The 19,711-nt window shown below is 54.6% G+C and overlaps 1 protein-coding gene across 3 annotated transcripts in view; it reads right to left on the bottom strand.

Annotated features, from left to right (window-relative positions):
* SH3BP4 (SH3 domain binding protein 4) overlaps positions 1 to 19,711 on the bottom strand; it is a 78,829-nt gene that overhangs the window by 6,933 nt on the left and 52,185 nt on the right. For all 3 annotated transcript variants that reach the window (XM_036421058.2, XM_036421059.2, XM_045575692.1), the window contains 2 exons: positions 8,463 to 8,706; positions 1,135 to 3,494 (listed from right to left, as the gene is read on the bottom strand). In XM_036421058.2, coding sequence (XP_036276951.1) covers positions 1,135 to 3,494; positions 8,463 to 8,580 — 2,478 coding nt within the window. In that variant the 5' untranslated portion in view covers positions 8,581 to 8,706. The remainder of the gene's footprint in view (positions 1 to 1,134; positions 3,495 to 8,462; positions 8,707 to 19,711) is intronic.

The following is a 19,711-nucleotide window of genomic DNA, read 5'->3' as shown; positions in this document are numbered from 1 at the left end:
GACTGTAACCCTTCTGTCCCCCGGCTCCAGGGGGCAGCAGAGAGACGTGTGTGCAATGAATCCACCTCAGTTGCACACTCATGTCAATGCGGGCAACCTCAGAGGCAATTGGTTCACCTGTTCCCAGAGGTGCAGACACGGAATGGCAGGTGCTGTAGAGAAGGAGGGGTAGAAGGGGCAGAAATGTCAGGAGCTTAGTCACACCTCACCCAAGCTAGGAGGTGAAAGAGGCTGTGTGGAGTGAGGGGAGCCAGAAAGAGAGGCATGTGGCCAATCACACAGGCGTGTTCCCACAGGACATCACATCGGGGGGCCCGGGAGGGAGCTGAGACGGCTCCTAGTACACCAGGGAGTCCGTCAGGCAATGGCAGCACAGATGCGACGAGAGAGATGCCAAGAGAAAGGTATTACTAAGCTTCTCCGGGGCCACGCCCAGGACTTATCCAACAGTGAAGAGGGGGGCTGCCAGTGAAGAGGGTGTGGGCTGGGGCTGAGCCCAGGCCTGCCGGTGCCGTGAAAGGCCAGTGCATGCTTCCCGGGTGGCCGGTGTACCCCGTAGTGTGACACCAACCTCCCCCTTCTGACTTCTTCGTATTCCAATTCCTGGTTGTGCTGGCACAAAACCAAGGCTGTCCTGGCCCCCGACTCAAACGCACACGGAAAGGAGGAAGAGGAAACGGTACAAAGACATGGTGGAACCTTCAAGTCAGACACAGAGGGAAAAACTCACTAACATAAAGCCAGGTTTGGGGGCAGTGGTTCTTAAAACGTTGGAGTCAGGCGGCTCTCCTAGGGAAGTTGATGAAAGACAGACCTTCTCCCCAGAGGCTTATAGAGAGGTGATTGGAGCACAGGCCCTGGGTGTCCACGTTCCACTGGGCACGCAAAGGCCCATCCCGAGACCTCTGAGGAGCCCCCAACTCAGCAGGAAAAGAGAGCTGAGCTGTTTGGGGAGCCCCCATGCGAACGCCTCTCTCCAGGTGCATTTCCTAAAACCCTGTCCTTGCACCTGAGGGAGCCCAGATGAGCCCGGACGCCGGTCCAATGGTGCACTGAACCACGTGGCACCCACGTGTGTGAGGAGAAGGCTGGCTTCTGCCCCACGCTCCCAAATCCAGACCCGCCGGGACCTACCATCATGAGCTCCTTCTGGAAGGACTTCCGGTCCTTGTTCTCCGCGTTGTTGCAGTCCTCCTTGAGCTTCTCCAGGACGGACGCCACCCGCTCGGGCTCGCTGTCCAGTTCCGCTCGGCAGAAGAAGGTGAGCGGCAGGTTCCCGTAGCCCAGGGCGTCGGCGAAGGAGCGCCAGCTGCTGATGTTCTCCATGAGCAGCGTCCGGACGGAGGCGTAGATGTAGGTGAGGAACTTGCAGGGCCGCAGGATCTGCTCCAGCAGCACCGAGGTGCTGAGCTCGGGCCCCGCCAGGAGGCTGGGCCGGGCCTTGCCCACCACCAGCACGTTCTTGGCATGCACCAGGCCCACCTTGCCTTGGTGGTAGCCGATGTACCACTCCTTGGTCCACAGCTGCCCCTTGAGCCGGATCTTCTCCTCACTGAGCAGGGCGATGGCGTCGCCCTTCTTGTACTCCAGCAGGTAGTGGTTCTTGCTCTGCCGGACGACGGTCTTGAGCAGCTTGCCGAACTTGAGGCTGGACACGGGGCGGTCCTGGAAGGTGGGGTACTTGGTGGTGGCGGCGAACGGGGACAGGATGATCTTCCCGACCTCGTTCTTCTTGAGGAACCGTCTCTGCCCGGACGGCTTGATGGCACTTTTGGGGGGCGGCTGGGGGGTCTGGACGCAGAACTGGGTGAGGATGGCCTCCTGGTCGTCCTTCACCTGGACCCTCAGGGTGAAGTCGGAGAGCTCGCCGGGGTTCTGGCAGGCGATGGGGAAGATGAGGCGGCTCACCTTGCCCAGCTTCATCTGGAACCCTCTCACGACCTTGGCCTGCTCGCCGGCTCTGACCTCGTAGTTGGTCATGTTGGAGAACATGCAGACCTGGAGGTCCTGGGGCCTGGACAAGATGAACTGGTGCTTGCCCCAGAGCTGCAGGGCCACGGGCGCGGGGCTGGGGGCCTGGCGGGTGACCTCGGTGACCAGGAGCGTCTTTGGGGCGCAATCGTGCCCGAAGATAGTCACCACCGTCTTGAAGGACGGGTGGATGTGTTTGGGGCCGTAGAGACCCACGGTGACTTTCTTGTTGATGAAGTCCCACACGGTGGAAGGGTAGAGAATGTTTGGCCCGTGGGCCACGATGGCCAGGTACATGCAGGGCTCCAGGTTGTCCAGGGGCACCTGGACCGTGTCCCCATAGCTGTAGTTGAGGGGGGTGGGGACATAGGGCCCCTCCTTCAGGTCGCTCCTCAGGCACTGGAGGCCCACCGTGCTTTTGCTGAAGATGTCGCTCTTCACCTCGGCGGACACTTTCATCTCCAGGATGATGACGGTTTTCACCTCCAGGGTGCTCAGCTTCACCTCCAGCACGGGGCTGACGGTGCAGCAGCGGTCGCTGTTGAGCTCCAAGGGGGGGTCCAGCAGGGCCTTCATGGAGATCTGCTGGGTCTCCCCCGGGGCCACGTGGCCTTCGGGCACGTGGATGCTGATGCCGGTGTCGGGAAGCTGCACGGAGCCCCCGGAGCTGTCCAGCTTGCACACGATGTTGGTCTCCACGGCCTGGGTCTGGCCCCACCCGGGGTTTTGGCCCAGCAAGTCCAGGTCGTGGCAAGACCGAGCCAGCTTCCGGTGGCTCAGCCAGGCTGCGCGGAAGTCCTCCCGGCTCTGGAACTGCTCGGGGGCCGGGGACTTCAGGCCCGTGAAATACCCCGACGAGTCGGGCGCGTCGGACTTGGCTTGGAGGACGGAGAGTTCCGACAGACTGTAGGAGCGTTTGCTCCGGAAGAAGGGGTTGTCCCGCCTGACTGGCCCCTCGGCGTGGAGCTGGTGTGTGGCCGGCAGCTCGTCCAGGATGTTGCCGGTGCTGTTCGTGGTGGCCGAGCTGGACCCCGTGAAGGAAGACGTGCCCGTGTCAAAGAGCAGCAGGTCCACGGTGCTTCTGGGAGCCAGCTCGTCCACGCTGGGCATCACTGGCACCTTCCCGTTCAGAAACGGGTTCGTCTGGACCCCGTTCCAGAAAGGGTTATTACTGTAGGTTCTGCCGGGTCCCTTCTTGTCATCTGTCCATCCTCCCAGCAAATCTAACTCCTTGGCCACCTCCTCGGGGCTGTCGGGAAGATTGTCGATCATCCCGCTGTCACTCAGCGTGGAGTTGCGGTAGTTGAGGGGCTGCACGTAGGAGGAGGGGATGTAGCCCATCTCCGTGGTGTTGTGGGCATACCACCACTCCCCGCCGGACGTGTCCAAGACGTAGAGGTGGTCGCCCTTGGAGAACTTCAGGGTGGTGAAGTTGTTGGGGCAGTAGTCCTTGATTGCGATCACTTCCTTTGCGTTTCCGAAAGGTGTGGGATTGTCTCCTAGCAAGGCACTGGGAGAAGGCACTGCAAGAAAAACACGGAACAGAAGGTGAGGGCGAGGCCGCGGGCTGCAGCACACTGTCCGAGCTAGGGAGGGTGGCCCCAGAAACGAACACACCACATGCAGCCACGAGCCAGCAGCGTGATTCACAGAAACAAACTGGAGTGGGTTTTGGTGTGCAATTGACACACCGAGGGTACAGCCGTTTCACCACACTCGGTCACGTCTAGGCAAGGCCATGATGGAAGTTGGTCCACCATCCACAGACATGCAAATCAGCACCACGTCCCTGTGCCTCAAACATCTCATCCTGACCAAATTATTTCTTTATCTACCTAACTGGCCAGAGAGCTGCTGGCCGTGAAGGGAGCAGACCAGGCGGTCTCAGAGCATGCCGCTGCGGCCTGTGGGCTACTCTGATCGGAAGACAATCAAGGCCCCAATGACTCAGGCAGAGCTTCTCACTTCTCCCTTAAGTGCTGCCAAGAACTTGGATGGAGCGCCCGTTCCGGGAAGAGTTATCACCAGAGAACTACAAGGAGGATGGGCCAGGTTGGTGGGCTGGGGGGGGCTATGAAGGGAAGTTGCCTCCCAGTGTCTCCTCAGGGCAGGAAAATGTTTGTTTATCAAGCATTTGCGCTCCCACCTTCCTGTGAACCCTCTTCCCTCCCTCCGAAGCCCTCGTCCCCACCTTATTCCCAGCTCAGCATGGCTGCCTGACTGACTGCCCTGGGTCTCAGTCTTATGGGGCTCCCACACGTATGTCGTTACATTTGTTTTTCTCCTGTTAATCTGTCTTACGTCTACTTAATTATCAGACCCACCAAAGAACCTGGAAGGGCAGAGGAAAAATTGTCCTCCCCCAAAGCAGAAGGAGAAACTGAATGAGATTTACTTAGAAAACAGAGATGCCCTGAGTTTAGGGGTCCCAGGGCATGTGACCAGGGGCGGGAAAGAAGAGCCTCCATGTCTGCCCTTAACATGAAAGACGTTCCCTTGATGCTCGGGCCTGTTTCTTCCATTTTCAAGTTGAACTCATTCTTTTTTATTTATTTATTTTTAATTAAGAAAATTTTATGTTGACACTATTGCTGATAACCCCCATTTTCCCCCACGTTGCCACCCCTACCTTCCTTGGCCTTCACCACACCATTGCCCCTGTGCACGGGGTATGCATATATGTTCTTTAGCCAGTCCCTTCACCTTTCTTATCCAGCCTCCCCACCCCACCTCCCCAGGCATCCGCCAGTCTGTTCCATGTATCTGTGCTTCTGGTTCCATTCTTCAGCAAACGTTTTATATGCCCTAGGATTTTGAGGCCAGTTCTTTCTTTCAGCCTCCTTGAACTGATCATTCAAAACAACACCATGGAAATGGTCTCTCCCATATACCATAAAAATCAAAGGTTTACTTCTGGTGGAGCTCACGTGGTTTCTGAACGCCTGCTTAAGCAGTCTAAAAACCCACGGCACTCCAAACAGTGACTCAGCTGATGTGCGGTTCTTGGTACTCAGCAATTAGAACAGCAAAACGAAGTCATCTAAGCAAGCGGTGTGTGTTTTGAGAAAGAATAATCACACACCTAAGTGTTTTATCTACCTCCTATACCCAACAAAGTATATTCCGCAGGAAGTGCTTTCTGAGGGAAACAAGCCCCACCCCCTGAACTGTGCCTTGTTTTACAGTGTGGTCATGTTCTAACTTCCTGTTACAAACAATTGAAAGAAAGGAAACCCCTTTTAGGCTGTCTACGCAAACAAGCAAAGGACGGGCTAATTTTCTAGTTGAACTGCTCTAATATGTGATGAAGTCAACAGGCATTCTATTCTTTCCAATTGGCCCTCCAAATCCCCCCACCTCCTACCCAGTTTCCCTTTCCTCTGAAAGGAAATAATGAAAATCAAATTGCATTTCCTTGGCTAAGTCTAAAGCAGGAGGTTTGCATTTATTGGCACGAACCAGGTAACAGAGATGTGCTTGGGAGAAAGCACACCTGGGCCTCAGAGGCATGAACCACCGCCCTCCTTCTGGGAGCTGGGAGACCTGGCTCTGTGGCACTAGACCTCTGAAGCTGTCTGACCTCCAGAGCCCGAGATTCTTCATGATGGAGAAAAAGAGTCTTTCTCCAATGGGCCCTGGTGAGGATGAAATGAATCTGTGCTGATAAAGGGCTTAGCAAAAAATGTTTTGCTACAATCGACATCTGCACCCCCCTTCTAGTTTTATTTTTCTCTATAACACATATTACCACTCAATATATCAGACACCTTACACATTTATTAGGGGTTCTTTGTATTACTAGACCCCCAGTGACCAGTGAGGGGAGGGCTTCATCGACCATTAGCACCAGCACTATTAGGGTCTTTCATGCTCATAGTGTCCTTGGAGAGAGCCTGGAACATAGCAGTTGCTCAATCTACGTTCACTGAATGACTGCTCACCTGGTCTTGTCTGCTTACAACAGAGAGGGCATGTCCATGCTACTGGGCCAAGGTGATGGCCAAAGCGAGGATCCCCCCTGGCTGGGCATAAAAGGAAATGGCTTCGAGGGGGAGGTGGGGAGAAGGAAAAGGGGTCAGAGATAATGTATGACCTTCTCTCCTCTATTGTTTGGTCACGGGCTCTAGTAATACTTTCTGTTTCCTTGACACATCTAATGAAAGTGTCAGATGAAAATTAAAACCAAGTGAAAATTAAAGAGAGTCTTCAAGCTATTAAAGTCTTGTTAGAGTCTCTCCAAAGTTAAATCCCTGCCCTAGCAGGGTTGGCTCAGTGGATATAGTGTCGACCTGCGAACTTGAAAGGTCTCAGGTTCGATGCCGGTCAAGGGCACATGCCCGGGTTGTGGGCTCGATCCCCAGTGGGGGACTTGCAGGAGGCAGCCAATCCATGATTCTCTCTCATCATGGGTGTTTCTCTCTCTCTCCCTCTTTCTTCCTCTCTGAAATCAATTTTAAAAAAAAAATATATATATATATATATATATGTAAAGTTAAATCCCTACAATATTGCCCCTTAAAGTGATATTTTTAAAATTAAGAGCCAAAGCTATCAGGTTGGCTTTGTACACAGCCCAAGAAAATGTATCAATGCAAATGATCAGTTCAAATTACCAGAATGAAGAATAAAAGTGGTTTTGCCTAGCATTCCAAGCACTCTCCTTAGAAGAATAGTAGTAATATTTCACTCCAGGGTCGGCTCCTTCCCATTGGGCCTCATGGAAATGGGCAGTGGTGTGAACTCCCTTCCCTGAGGCCCCTCCATCAGTCAACCCCCCACAGAGAGCCCTGGGAAACCAGGCCAGGGCCCCATCCAATCGAACGCAGGAAAACCCCTATCGAATTCCAACCCAGTGAGTTCTGGGGAGTGCTGCCCGGTTTCCCAGCTACCTTGATTTTAATACAGACAAGCTCCCTGGGCGTCAGGAAGTCGGTGAACTGGGTAACACATCTCCTACCCTCCTGCCTCAGCTCTTCTGCAGGCAAAACACTCAGCAGGAGCAGCAGCTTTCACAGCAGACAATTTGACTGGAATAAATTCCCACCTTGAAGCCTGCTCACCACGTGGATGCTGCCCCTGCCCCTGGAAGGTAGAGTCCAGAGGGTCTCTGACCCCTCCCCCAACACGCGGGCGTGTACACATACACACACACACACACACAAGCTCACCAGCCCCTCCTCACTCCCAGACGGTCTTATCTACCTCCCCCTCACTGTGCTATTCTTTTAGGAATAACAGCTCCTCCTAGATTATCATTATTTTTTTAAATTCAGCTCTCTGCCCCTTAAGAACCCCACCCAAACCCCGCAGTTTATGCTCACACTTTCCAGCTCTTTCCGTGATTAGCTAAAGTAAGAAAATAATGCCCATTACCAAGCTATGAAAAATGAACAGTTCAGTTATTTATAGCAACGCCCAATAACGCTGCTGCTCTTCTGAATAAGCCTCAGGATTCCCTTTGCCAGTCTTCTTCTACAGAATATCTGAAGCCATGCTCAGAGCCGCCAGCATAAAGCCCAGAGAGCAAGTAGAAGTGGAGGCTGAAGTGGAAGAGAGCTGAGAGCAGAAAGAGACACATCCGCATGTCTCCCAGTACTCAGTATCTGGGGAGAGGGCCACGATTTTATCCGGGAGACAGCAGTTCAGTTAAGGATTGATTATTTAGTGCTGGCTTTGTGCCATGGGATATGGATATAAAGGCACAGATACAGCTCCCTGAATGGTGGGTGATTTCAACTGAAGGGGTTCATGGCAGTGGGATAGTTCATTCGTGATGGTGATGGTGATGGTGATGGTGGGAGGGGGTACTCAGCACCAGGAGAGATGCTGACCATGGCCTATGACGTCAGGATGGACTTCATGGAAGAAGATGACACACCAGTATCAACCTTGGGTCCAAAAGATAGGTTTTCTCATCAACGCAAGAGCAGGGTAGTTGAACCCTACAGCAACCTGCAACCAAGGGGTCAGCAATAAAGCTTTATTTACAAAAAACAACCAGCAGATGGGCCACATCTGTTGGTTGTTTTTGTAAATAAAGTCTTATTGAAACACAGTGCATTTGTTTGCTCTCTTTTATGAAGACTTTCAAACTACAATGACCGGAGTGAGTGGTTGTGACAGATGTCATACGTCCTGCAAGGCTTAAAGCATTTCCTACACGACCCTCTGTGGGAAGCTCGCTGACCCCCTCTCAGACCACCCTTTGTCTTCTCTAGTGTTTCCAATAATTCATCTTTTCCCCATTTTCTGTACTGTCAAGTTTCCTACCGTAATGTCACCAAAACACACGAAAAGAGAAAACATATTCTGTATGAAGTTTCATTACCAAAGGGAACATTCAAAACAGCCTCCCAACACACCAGAGAAACAAAACAAGCTATTTATCGTGACCTTAGAACACGATGGAGATGAGAGAGCTAAAGGGTACTGGTCTGAAGGAAGCTGGCAGCCGAGAGGCCTCAGCCCCAGGTCTGTCCCCGGGAGCTCACCTTTGACATCATTAAAGCTCGTTTCCGAAAACCCTTCACTCAGGTCGATCAAGGTCCCCTCGGACTTGCACCGGGGGAGGCCGCTGGCGTTGGCGGCTCGGATCCGCTGAGCTGCCATCCTGACGCTCTTCCCGGGGGAGCCGCTACGGTTCCATGTTCCTTCCTCCAGCGACTCCAGCGACTGCGGAAGCGTCCGCCTCAGGCAACCATGCTGCCCGCAGTGCCCGCCGTGCAATGCTTCTTCCTGCAAGCGGAGGAAGAAAACATTTCCCTGAGCAAGTGAAACATGGGTTAAAAAGTAACTTCATGGGAAGCGGGAAGCCTCTTTCTTCCAGAGCCCATGCCCATAGAGACTGTCATTTCCTCCACCGGGGCCCGTGCTCTGGCCGCTGTGGGTGCCTCTCTGCCAGGGGGCAGGAGTGGAGTGAGGGTGAGATTGGTTCTAGCACCTGGCTCACTAGTCAGAGGAGGACAAAATGGCTCTGTGCAGTCCACACTCCAGGGTTTGGGAGAGGAGGGTTAGATCTGTGGCTGCCCGCAGTGGCTGGGTCCCTTGTCCGAACAGCCTCGGCAGTGACTCCGGCCCCTGGGCCAGGGCTTAGCATAGTGCCTCTGCCCACACTCTCCTTGGAGCCTCTCGGGACATTAAATAAACAAACAATCACAAATAAAATATGCAAGTGGCCACGTGTATACATAGGTATGTTCATGTCACCGATGCAGGAGAAACCCTCCACTGACGGAGCCACGGTGCTGTTCCCGAGGGAGTACAGGATGTTTCCGTGGAAAGAGCACAGACATCGGCCCCGAGGCCTCAGCTTCTTCCAGGGAAGGCGCACACGGCTTTTAGGGGGTTCTGGAGACACACGAGATGTCTGGCCATGAGCTGACCTTCTCCAGGACTCAGGAAAAGGAGCAGCGAGGAGCCTCTTTCGAAGAAGTACCTTTCATCTGCTCTCCAGCAGAAACAGGCAGACACACTGCAGCGGGCCACCGCCGGCCACAGCTGGCCTGCATCCTGAGAACATTCTGGGGGCAGGCGCATTGCATCCCAGTGTAACTGGGCTCGTGCAACCCAGACTGAGATCCCTTGTTTCTCTGCCAAAGACGCCCTTAAATGCAGCTTCTGACCCAGGTGTCCCCTTTAAGATGGAGCAAGAGGGGCCCAACACCGCATGCCCTGCAGCCTCTGGGCCATGGTGACGACCTAGCCCTTCCCCTAGGTTCTTCCCCAAGGTTCTGCATGCGGTGGGTGCAGTGAGCAGCCCCAGGTTCGCATCTACGCTGGGCATGACCTTGAATTCAGTATTTAGCTCCATTAAGCCTCAGTTTTCCTCTCTGTAGCTTGTGGTAAGGAGGGCACTGTCCCGAGAATTCATGATCCCCGTGGAGCGCTTGGAACAAGGAGCTCCGTGGTTGAGGTCCCTGCAGCTGGGGCACCAGCAGCCCCGGTCCTGGTGTGGAGGTTAGTCTCTGCCCTGGAGAACCCAGGAGCCACAGAAGGTGAGAAAGTGACCTTTGGCTGCATATGAGAAACATGGAAGCATTGATGATGTCACCTTTGAACATTACTGACACAATTTCGAGGGTAGACTGTAGGTGGATGGCAAGGAGAGGAGGTATCGGGAGCAGTCCCCCTCCCCCTAAAACCCATACAGAGGACCACACAGAAGTCAGGGGGCTAGGAGAGTGCTGGCCGTAGCTCGCTGGGGCACCTACAGACACCAAGGCAGCTTCCTGGGGAGCACCAGGAAGAACCTGCAGGTTGGCAAGACGCAATGAGAGGAGCACTTCAGAGGGACCACCTTCCTAGCTTCCTTATCACTCACCGCCCAGGAGGCGGCCTGGGTGGGATCAGGGCGAAGGGGTGGGCAGAACAAAATCGCAGACCCCTGGCATTTTTGGAAACGGAGCATCTTTTTTGTGTTTTGTTGATGGGAGGAGGACAGAGTTAGGGGCCAGAGCCAGGGACAGACAGAAAGTGTGAGCCGTTGTATGAAGAGATCTGCAGTCTTTGCTAAAACAAAGATACCCTCACAGAGGCTGCCATTCACGGCACAGATAAGCCGCGGACTGCGCAGCCCTCGCCGTTTATCAGCCGGAGCGCAGCCCGGCACGAAGTCTGGCTCCCCGGTGCCCACAGCGCAGCCTGCACGCCGAGGTCAATGCGCCATTCACACGGTCTGCCACGGGAGGGGGAGGGGGCTTGTCCCGTGGTGCTCGGTGCCCCGTGGGAAGTCCAGAACGGCGACTTCTCCTCCGGTGGCGGTGCGGGACGGTCCTCAGAATCCTGACAACATCCGCATCTCCGTGGTGAGCCTGGGGCACCATCGCCATTTGGAGACTTTTGTTGTTGTTAATCCTCATTAGAGGGTATTTTCCCATTGATTTCAGAGAGAGTGGAAGGGAGGGGGAGAGACAAAGAAACAGCGATGCGAGACACCTGATTGGTGGCCATCCACACAGGGCTGTGGATGGAGATGCCACTGAGAATCGAACCTGTGACGCTTCAGCCTGTAGGCCGATGCTCTAGCTAGCTGGAGCCAACCCAGCGAGGGCCTGAGATAGGCACAGAAAGGGCGGCTGGCCCCGCTGGACCAGGCCTGGAAGGCTCCCTCCGCCTGGCACCTCCCCGACCAGATACAGAGAGCTGAGGGCTCCGAGGGGAGCCCTGCACCCCCACCTACGCCACAGCCAGGCATGGAGGGAGCCTGGTCACTTGCCCAGGTAAGGCTCCAGTAAGTTTTCCCGGGGTCTCCCCAAGCCCACGGGGTCCACTAGCCTTGCTCATCTGCAGCCATGGGGTCCCGGTGCCTTCCAGTCTCCAGTGAGGCCCTACTTCCTGCAAAGCTCTCCTTCCCAGTCAGGTCATTCCCCAACTCAAACCATCAGGGGGTTGATTTACTGCTGCCCTTAAACCAGCAACGTTCAGCGTTCAGGGGTGTGACCTCCGCCCAGAGAATCAAGGCCCACATCTCCCACTGCTCCAGCACCATCTACACTCCAGCTCCTGCTCCAGACTCAAGGCCCTCACGGTGCCTCCAGGAAAACCTCTCTCCGCCTCTTTCTGCTCCCTGTGTCCCCCACCGGCACAGCCCTGCAAACCACAGTGAATCACCTGCAGCCCTCAGCTCTGCAGTCAACATCCCTGAGCCTCAAATTCAAGTCTCGTGAGCTCATTACCGCACCCTTCGAATTAGTCCTCGCTTTATTAGGAGAAATGACAGGATCTGCTTTATAAGGCGTTCATGAAGAAGGTTCAATATACTGCATTTTACTAAGCACCACACTATGACTACAAACATGTTTATATGTATTTTTAAGTATCTAAATGTCCCACTGTATTTACTATACATTATACTATTCTTCCTATTTACGTACTGTTTTCCTATATCACTATTTTTATTATTGTCTTACGTTTACCATTTCCCTATTTCTGTCCATGTTTTAAATAGCTGCAATAAAAACTTTAAAAACTTAAATAGGAAATATTTGTCACCTGCCATCCCAGACATGTGTCAGGAGTGAGTGTGTGCGTGTGTGTGTGGTGTATGTGTCCCCTTGACTTGGGAAAACTCTAAGGAGCCATAAGCTCAGGTGTCCGGGCAGCCTGAGCCCCCTCACAGCACACGTGGACATGTGTGTGTGTGTGTGTGTGTGTGTGTGTGTTTCCTGCTAAATTGACACGTGACACCTGAACCTGGAACTCAGACCACTGACGGCTCCCCTTCAGGACTGATGGGTATCTTGAACCTCCCAGGTCCAAACCCAACTCTGGAGTTCGCCCCAAACCTCCATTTGTCATTTCCCCAAGAAAAAGCCAAGTCTCAGACAAAACATAAAAGTCGAAGTGCTGAGATGGTGCAGGGGCGGGCAGTGGGGGTCACTGCTGTCGGAACCCATCTCAGCAGCCCCCAAGGCCATGCACAGCACCAAGATCCCAGGTGTTTACACGAGTTTCCAGAATGTTCCTGCTGAGTCTAACCCCCAAAGAGCAAGTGGATCTGGAGCTTCGGCTACGGAGACACACAGCTCAGTCTTCAAGTGATGCTCAGCCACTGCGGCCTAGTGAGGGGAGTCTCTGCAGTTAGCGAACAAGGAATGTGCACGGTGTTAGGGAGTGACTTTGTGGAGAGGAAAACTCAGATGGGTGAGTGGACTTCAGTTTAAAATGATCAAATGGAATTTAGCAACCCACCATAAGAAAAACAGCTTAATAATTATAACACAATCCTCACCATCCAGTTAACCAGGCCTAAAAAGTCCAGCTATTTCTAGGAACCCAAATCTTTGCCAGATTGACTTGAATCCTTCCATTTGTGTGGAGGTATTTTTCCTAGTCCAGACCTGGTCTCACAGTACTCGGCATATAGTGGACAATACTGACCATCTACGTGCTCTGGACAATATTCTGCAGACCACATCAGGAGCATGTCTCTCTTCCTGCCAGAAGGAAGCTGTGCCCAGGTCAGTGGACTGTGTGTTAAACAAAATAAAAAAACCCACTGATGGGTTTGCCTGGGTGGCCTGGCCTACAAGTCTGGCCTCCCTCCATGAGAAACTGGACTTCATCCGCAGGCCCCCAGGGTGGTCACCTCTCCGGGACGGTGTGCAGCTATATGCACCCTTGGCCAGGGTGGCTGGCCAGCCCTGGAGCTCGGGACATCTGAGAAGGGCAGGCTGTAGCATCCTCCAACCCCCACCCCATCCCCACCTGCACCTGGACTTGCAGAAGCCGCCTCTGTGCCCTGAGGGGTGGGAGTGGGGGGAGGGATGGGACGACAAGACGACACGACACAGGCCTAGAACAATCCAAAGGGGCATTACAGCTTACTTCCATCTGACTCATTCCCAACGCGTTTTCCTTTTCTTGTAGAAAGGCCGATTCATGTAGAGAGAAAAGAGCCTGCGTCTGCTCCTCTCGGAACCTCTGAGCAGACGCCATCGTTGTGCACAGACAGATTGACAGATTCTGCTGCAGGCGCGGGAACAGCACGCAGCCCCTCCTCAGATCCATCCCGGTGGGCCTATCTGCCAACGTGTGTCCCAGGAGCAATGCAAGAACCGACCAACCAGGAAAAACAATAGGTCACGGGCACTCTGTGGTGCAGACTACACCACGAGGGGCCACAGGGGGAGCACAGGGACCAGCTGGTCTCCCCAGTGGCTCCGACCCAGGACCCACGTGGGTGCAGGCGCAGGGGAGCCTGCAGGAGCCGGGCATGAAGAGTGGCGTGAGGACGGCCCTGGGTTCCTGCCCAGTTGAAGATGACTCATTCTCCTGGTTTGACTTCAATTTCGGGAGGAGGAGTGCCATGTGGATTAATCACATTTCCCCGGGGTTAAAAGAGCAGGATGGAGTTTCGGCCCGCTCCGGGTGATTTAAGTCACCCGGCTGTCCACAGAAACTCCATCATGCCTGCTTCCTCTCACTCACTCCCCAAAAGTGTGTCCCCGGGGATCCAAATCACCCAGTGACACCTCTCCCCGGGAACCTGCCATCCCTCGAGCAACTGCCTGAACCCCCAGGCGCCAGGCTCCTGACTGGCAACGCAGAGGCTGTGGGGACAGCTGGCCCTCACGGAGTCACTGAGACCAGAGGGAAGGAGAGCTGGTGGTCTCTCAATGTCTCAGCACCCCTTCCCCCACGCCCTCGCAGACAGCCCTGGAGGAAGGCTGGTCCTGCAGCCTCCACAGCACCCCTGTTACCCCTCTCCAGCCTCTTGACACTTGACCCGACTGGTCTGGGCAACAGTCCAAGTGGAAAGCTCTCCCTCCCTCCCCTGGCAGGGAAGGCACAGGCTCCGGTTACGAGAGAGAACCAGCGCCGCACAGAGCAACTCAACCCTTCCCAGCCCCCTCGGGGACTTCTCCTCCCAGCTGCCGAAGTCGCACCCGAGACCCTGTCTGTGCCCCCGCCCTGCGTCCCCAAGGAAGGCACACCCCATCAAAGGTAATGAGGGTGCACTGGCCTCACTGACCAGGGTCGCCAGAGTGTTTCACTTTGGTTTAACACTGAGTTCAGATTTTTGTGGGGTTTTTTTTTGGGGGGGGGGGCACAGCAGCTATTTTGGGCCCCCCAACAAGCCGTCTGGGTCAGTCATGCAGTATGTGTGCACCCTGGCCCCTGAGTCTGAGAAAGGTGGGCATCTCCCAGGCAGGCGCTGAGCATCCACCTCTAGAACAAGGCCCTGTCGGGGACACGAGACACGTGGAGCAGTCGTGGACGAAGGACCACGTCTGAGAGACCATAAAGCTCAGAGGGCATGAAGGTGCTGTGAGCCACACACGTCTAGTCATCTGCCGACCCAAAGCTGGTGACTCCACACCTCCCGCAGGCTCTACGGGATGGTGGGCGGGACCCCAGGGCTGTGGTGTGCCCATGTGGTAGCCTTCCCGCTGTTTTTACTGTAGAAGGTATGGTGGCTGGAGTGGGCACCATGACTCGGGATATTTCCACCAGCCTCTGAAAGTAGGAAAGTCTGGGTCTGGAGAATCAGAGGGTTGTAGGGGAAGGGCAGGGGGGGCTGGGGTGCACAGGGTCTCTGGGGCCTGAGTGTCCTACCACCCAGCCTCCTCCCTGGGCAACCCAGCTATGGGATTGTCCCTCCTGGTGTGCGGGACCCAAACCATCATCTCTGTGGGTAAAGCCACAATCTCGGGCACTTCGGAGGCTCCCCCATTCTGCAGAAGACTAGCCGCCTCTCCAGGTCTGCATCGTGCTTGCTTTTGCGTGCCCTGCGCTCTGGTCAAACCAAAGGACCCAGCCTTCCTCCCAACTTCTGCTGTCTTCCTCACCATCCTGCCTTCTTCAAGACTCAGCAGGCCTCCCAATTTCTGCTTCATTAAAACCTGCCATCTGAGAGGGACCCCGCCTGAGAGGGACCCCGCCTGAGAGGGACCCCGCCTGAGAGGGACCCCACCGAGAGGGACCCCGCCTGAGAGGGACCCCCCTGAGAGGGAACTCACTGAGAAGGACGCGGCCTGAGAGGGACCCCGCCTGAGAGGGACCCCACCGAGAGGGACCCTGCCTGAGAGGGACCCCACCGAGAGGGACCCAACCTGAGAGGGACCCCACTGAGAGGGACCCCGCCTGAGAGGGAACCCACTGAGAGGGACCCCACTGAGAGGGACCCCGTCAAGTGTGCCGCTGAGTCCACTCCTTTCCAAGCTCTCCCGGGAGCACCTGGCGTCTTCTCTGGGCATTGGCTGCTTCGGTCCCAAGCAGCAGGGCTGAGGTTCTGCACGTGCTCGCTTAGCTCCCTAACGAAACAAAACACGTTTCCTCGAAGTCTGGACACTTGGCTCCTCTATCTCTATAATTCGCAGCAGCTGAACAAACAAATGTGTTGTTCAAACAATCAGAACCAGAGCCTCGGGGACCACCAAAGACACAAGGCCACGCAGGACCCGTCCCTTCCCATCACAGCCTGTCATCTGGCTGGAACAATAACATCCATGGCACCGCCACAGAGAGGAGGGGCCGGGGTGGGGCTCCCACCGTGTCTGCTGGGCTCACAGGAGACCGGACGCCCAGGCATCTCGGCCGGCCCGGCCCGCACACCACGTGTGCTGTGGTGGGAGCTCCTCATCTGCCCTGCACCCTGCTGCTGCTGAACACGCCAAGAGGTTCAACCCAATGGGTGGCCAGTCGCCTGCTCGGCCAGCATGAGTCCTGGGTTGGGGGAGGGCAGCGTCCACACGATGGTGGCTTGTGGTCTGCCTCCCCGAGTCACATGGGGAGGCCAGCCCTCCATGAGACAGAGCTGGCAGCAGACAGGCTGTGAAGTGGGATCTTGTGATCAGCCCAGGCCAGAAATAGTTCTGGTCCCCGGCCAGTGACTGGAAAGAAAAAGCATGACTCTCTGAAGACGTTCTGACAGCCACGAGAAGGGAAGCCCATTCACTGACCCGGGCTGGGCAGGGGCCGCCCCGAGTGCTGGCCCGCTGGCCGCATGCACCAAGGCTGCACAGCATCAGCCCTCGAAGGATTTGTGGTTTCCAAACTTTAGTCCCTGATACACTGTGGTCCTTCAAAAAAAAAATAAAAAATAAAATAAAATATTGTTGATCATTTTCTTTTCAGCCAACTTAAGTTTATTCAAGGCAGCTATTTTGAAAGCTACTCTGTTGGCTAGAAAGGCTGACATCTTTTCTAGTACACATACAGTAACTCAAACTTTTTTTTTTTTTTTTTTTTAAACAGTTCAGCTTAGATGCCACTCTGAGAAACACAGATCTCAGTTTCTGTAAAATACTGGGTCCGCCCATTTTACAGATGAAGAAACTGAGGCCTGTTTGGTTTTTATTGAAAGGGGTTTTCCCCAAGGTTCGTTTGTGAGACTCAGATTAAAAACGGAGTCGCACAAGCGTGCGTGGGGAGGCAGCTTCCTCCTATGGTCTAATGCAGAATTGTTACTAGGCAAAAGGAGATTTGAGGAGGGACAGAAAATAAGATACCTGGGCCTTGTTTTCAGCTTTGCAAGGGGAGAGCACCCCAACCCTGCTTCTCCCAGCAGCTTCCAGATGTTGGCCGCTCTTTACGCCCATCTTCCCCAGCAATCCGGACTGTCCTCAGGACTACCAAGCAGAACAAGAAGCGTGGACAAGCCGAAACCAGTTTGGCTCAGTGGTAGAGCATCAGTCTGCGGACTGAAAGGTCCCGGGTTCGATTCCGGTCAACGGCATGTACTTTGGTTGCCGGTACATCCTCAGTGTGGGGTGTGCAAGAGGCAGCTGGTTGATGTTTCTCTCTCATTGACGTTTCTGGCTCGCTATCTCTCTCCCTTCCTCTCTGTAAAAAATCAATAAAATATATTTAGGGAAAAAAAAGCATGGACAAACCCCTTCCCAGAATGTTGCAGCAATCTCTACTCTCAGCAGCAGCGGGTTCACCTCCTACCCTTCCTTCCCCGTCCATGCAAAGCTTCGCTAACCCACTTGTGGGAAACGTGGCATCGGAGTCTAAATTCACGTTCCTTTGACCATTAACCAGCAAATTTTTTCAAATACCTACCCTTCTTATTTCCTGCTTTGTGACTATCCTTTGGGATCCTTTGCTCAGTGACACTCTTAAAATTCAACCTTATCAGCTGCCAGTTCTCCCCCGCTAATCCGTTTGCTTAACCTGATAAAGTCTTAATTACGCAACCGTATCAACCTTCCCTTCGTGACTTCGATTTCCGGCGCAGAGGGGACTCCGAGGAACGCAAAATTGGATGAACAGTCACATCTGATTTCCTTTATTTAAAAAAGTGGCTTGTGCACTGAGGTGAATGCACCAAGAATTTAGGTGGCTGCTCAGTGAGGAACTGAATTAATTGGCAAAGAGCAGAGCGATGGCTCCCACATCATTCCTGACAATCTGTCCCCCCGAGTGACGTGATGTCAACTACACGCACTCGAAATGTGTAGGACACCAGGGTTTGGATGGGGCCTCTAGTTGGCTATTTTTAGAACCCCAGCCTTATTTAACTATAGTGGTTTGTCCCTGTTTGGCTCTGCGGAAGGACTAGTCTCTATGGCCCATTCTGTTTCAGAGTCTCCAATCATTTACTTTTTTCCTTCCAGAGGAACTTCAGGATAATTTAATAAAATGTCTGCCCACCTCTTCCTTCCTTTAAAGAAAATAACCCCACTAGGGTTTTGGCGATGTGGCATTGGTAAGAAGGGACACACACCCTTATGCTATTCTTTTTTCTTCCATAAAAACAGGGGGTCTGCTTATGTAAGAGCGCGGAGAGCAGGGTGGGCGGATGCTTTCTGGAAAGGGACAGAGAGCAAGTGAGGCTTTGGAGCTCCCGTTCGCTGCCCTCCCATCAGGCAGTCCCGGAAGGCCCGTCCGTTACACCGCACAGGACATCCAGCCTTGATCTTGGACTTCCGGCCCCCAGAACCGTGAGGATGAACGCTGTGGTTTTAACAACCCCGTGTGTGGTACTTTGTTGACACAGCCCCCGCCTCGCCCTCCCGTCAGACACGGGAACGGAGAGGTCTGGATGCAGCTTGTCTTCTCAGAACCTCACCCGCCTCCCTCCGCAGGTGTGGCCTCCTGCCCGCCGCTACACCTGTTCCCAGCGCTCTCCTTTCTGTCACATCTGATAGAACCAGAACTCCGAGCAGCAAGTGGAACAGAGGGTCAGACCCTCTATAGTAAAGTGGGATCTTGTCCCATACTTCTGGAACATTCTTTCCTAAGATCCCCAACACGCAATCTCTGAAGGATGAGTGGGATGCTGGCAGGCAACGGGCAACTCTGCATCCAAAGCACTCTGCACAGGTCACCTCAGAGCCTTGCAAAGGCATTTCTTCGTGGCAACCAGGTAAAACCGGGCTCTGCACAGACTGGAGACGGAGCGGAGCCCCAGACACCGACCGGGTTACCGCTGGCGGCAGTGAGGATGCGATGGGACCCACTGCCTCGGCATGGGCACTTGGGAGAGCTCAGGCATGGAGGGCAGACAGAGGGGGGCAGGCAGCCTGTTCCTCGGCTTTTAGGGCTTTCAAGTCTCTTCTGGCACAAACTGAATCTCACCCTCGGGGGCTCCGGGACAATACTTCTGGGAAAAGGCTGTTTGGGGAACCCAGGATACTACTGTGAGTAGACAGGTACTGTCCTCTCCACAGTGGGCCGACCCCCTCAGCAGCCTGGGAGCCAAGCAGGTCACTTCATCCCTCCACTGACAAAGACGAAGACACTGCAGGCCTGCACGCTCAGCCTCGGCCTCCAGCCCCCCTGCCAAGACGCGGGAGGGCCCAGCTCTGCTCCCCGACTCCCTGCCTGGTCTTCGGGCAAGGCCCTCGGCGTCCTCACCTGATGCTCAGTAAATTATTAACATATCACCATCCTCTCCCTCCTCCTCAGGCTGCAGTGGGGACTGGCCTGGGCAGATGACATGGCACCGAGGAGGAGACACGGGATTCTGGAGTCAGTTCTGAGCGCAAAGGCCAGCTGCGTGCTCTCGGACTTGTTACTTAACCTCTCTGAGCCTCTGTTTATGCCTCCTGAACCAGGAGGAAGTATCAGCAGCCAGGCCAGGTGAGCACACTGTGCACATGTCAGAATCACGCCTCGTCACCGTCTTACCTGCAGAATGAGGGTACACGGGCACAGCACGGGTGTCCCCAAACAGCCGTGTGCCGGGGACTCAGACGAACGGAGGCTCCTACCAACCACGCATGCTCTGCACTCCTGCTGGGAGGAGTCCACAGTCACTCAGAACCAAGGTCACCACCTTCTGGCTTCGACG

The sequence above is a fragment of the Pipistrellus kuhlii genome, unplaced genomic scaffold, assembly GCF_014108245.1.
Source record: "Pipistrellus kuhlii isolate mPipKuh1 unplaced genomic scaffold, mPipKuh1.p scaffold_m20_p_7, whole genome shotgun sequence".
Classification (NCBI taxonomy): Eukaryota; Metazoa; Chordata; class Mammalia; order Chiroptera; family Vespertilionidae; genus Pipistrellus; species Pipistrellus kuhlii.
Note: the sequence above shows the minus strand (reverse complement) of the source record. Positions and strands in the feature narration are given on the sequence as shown.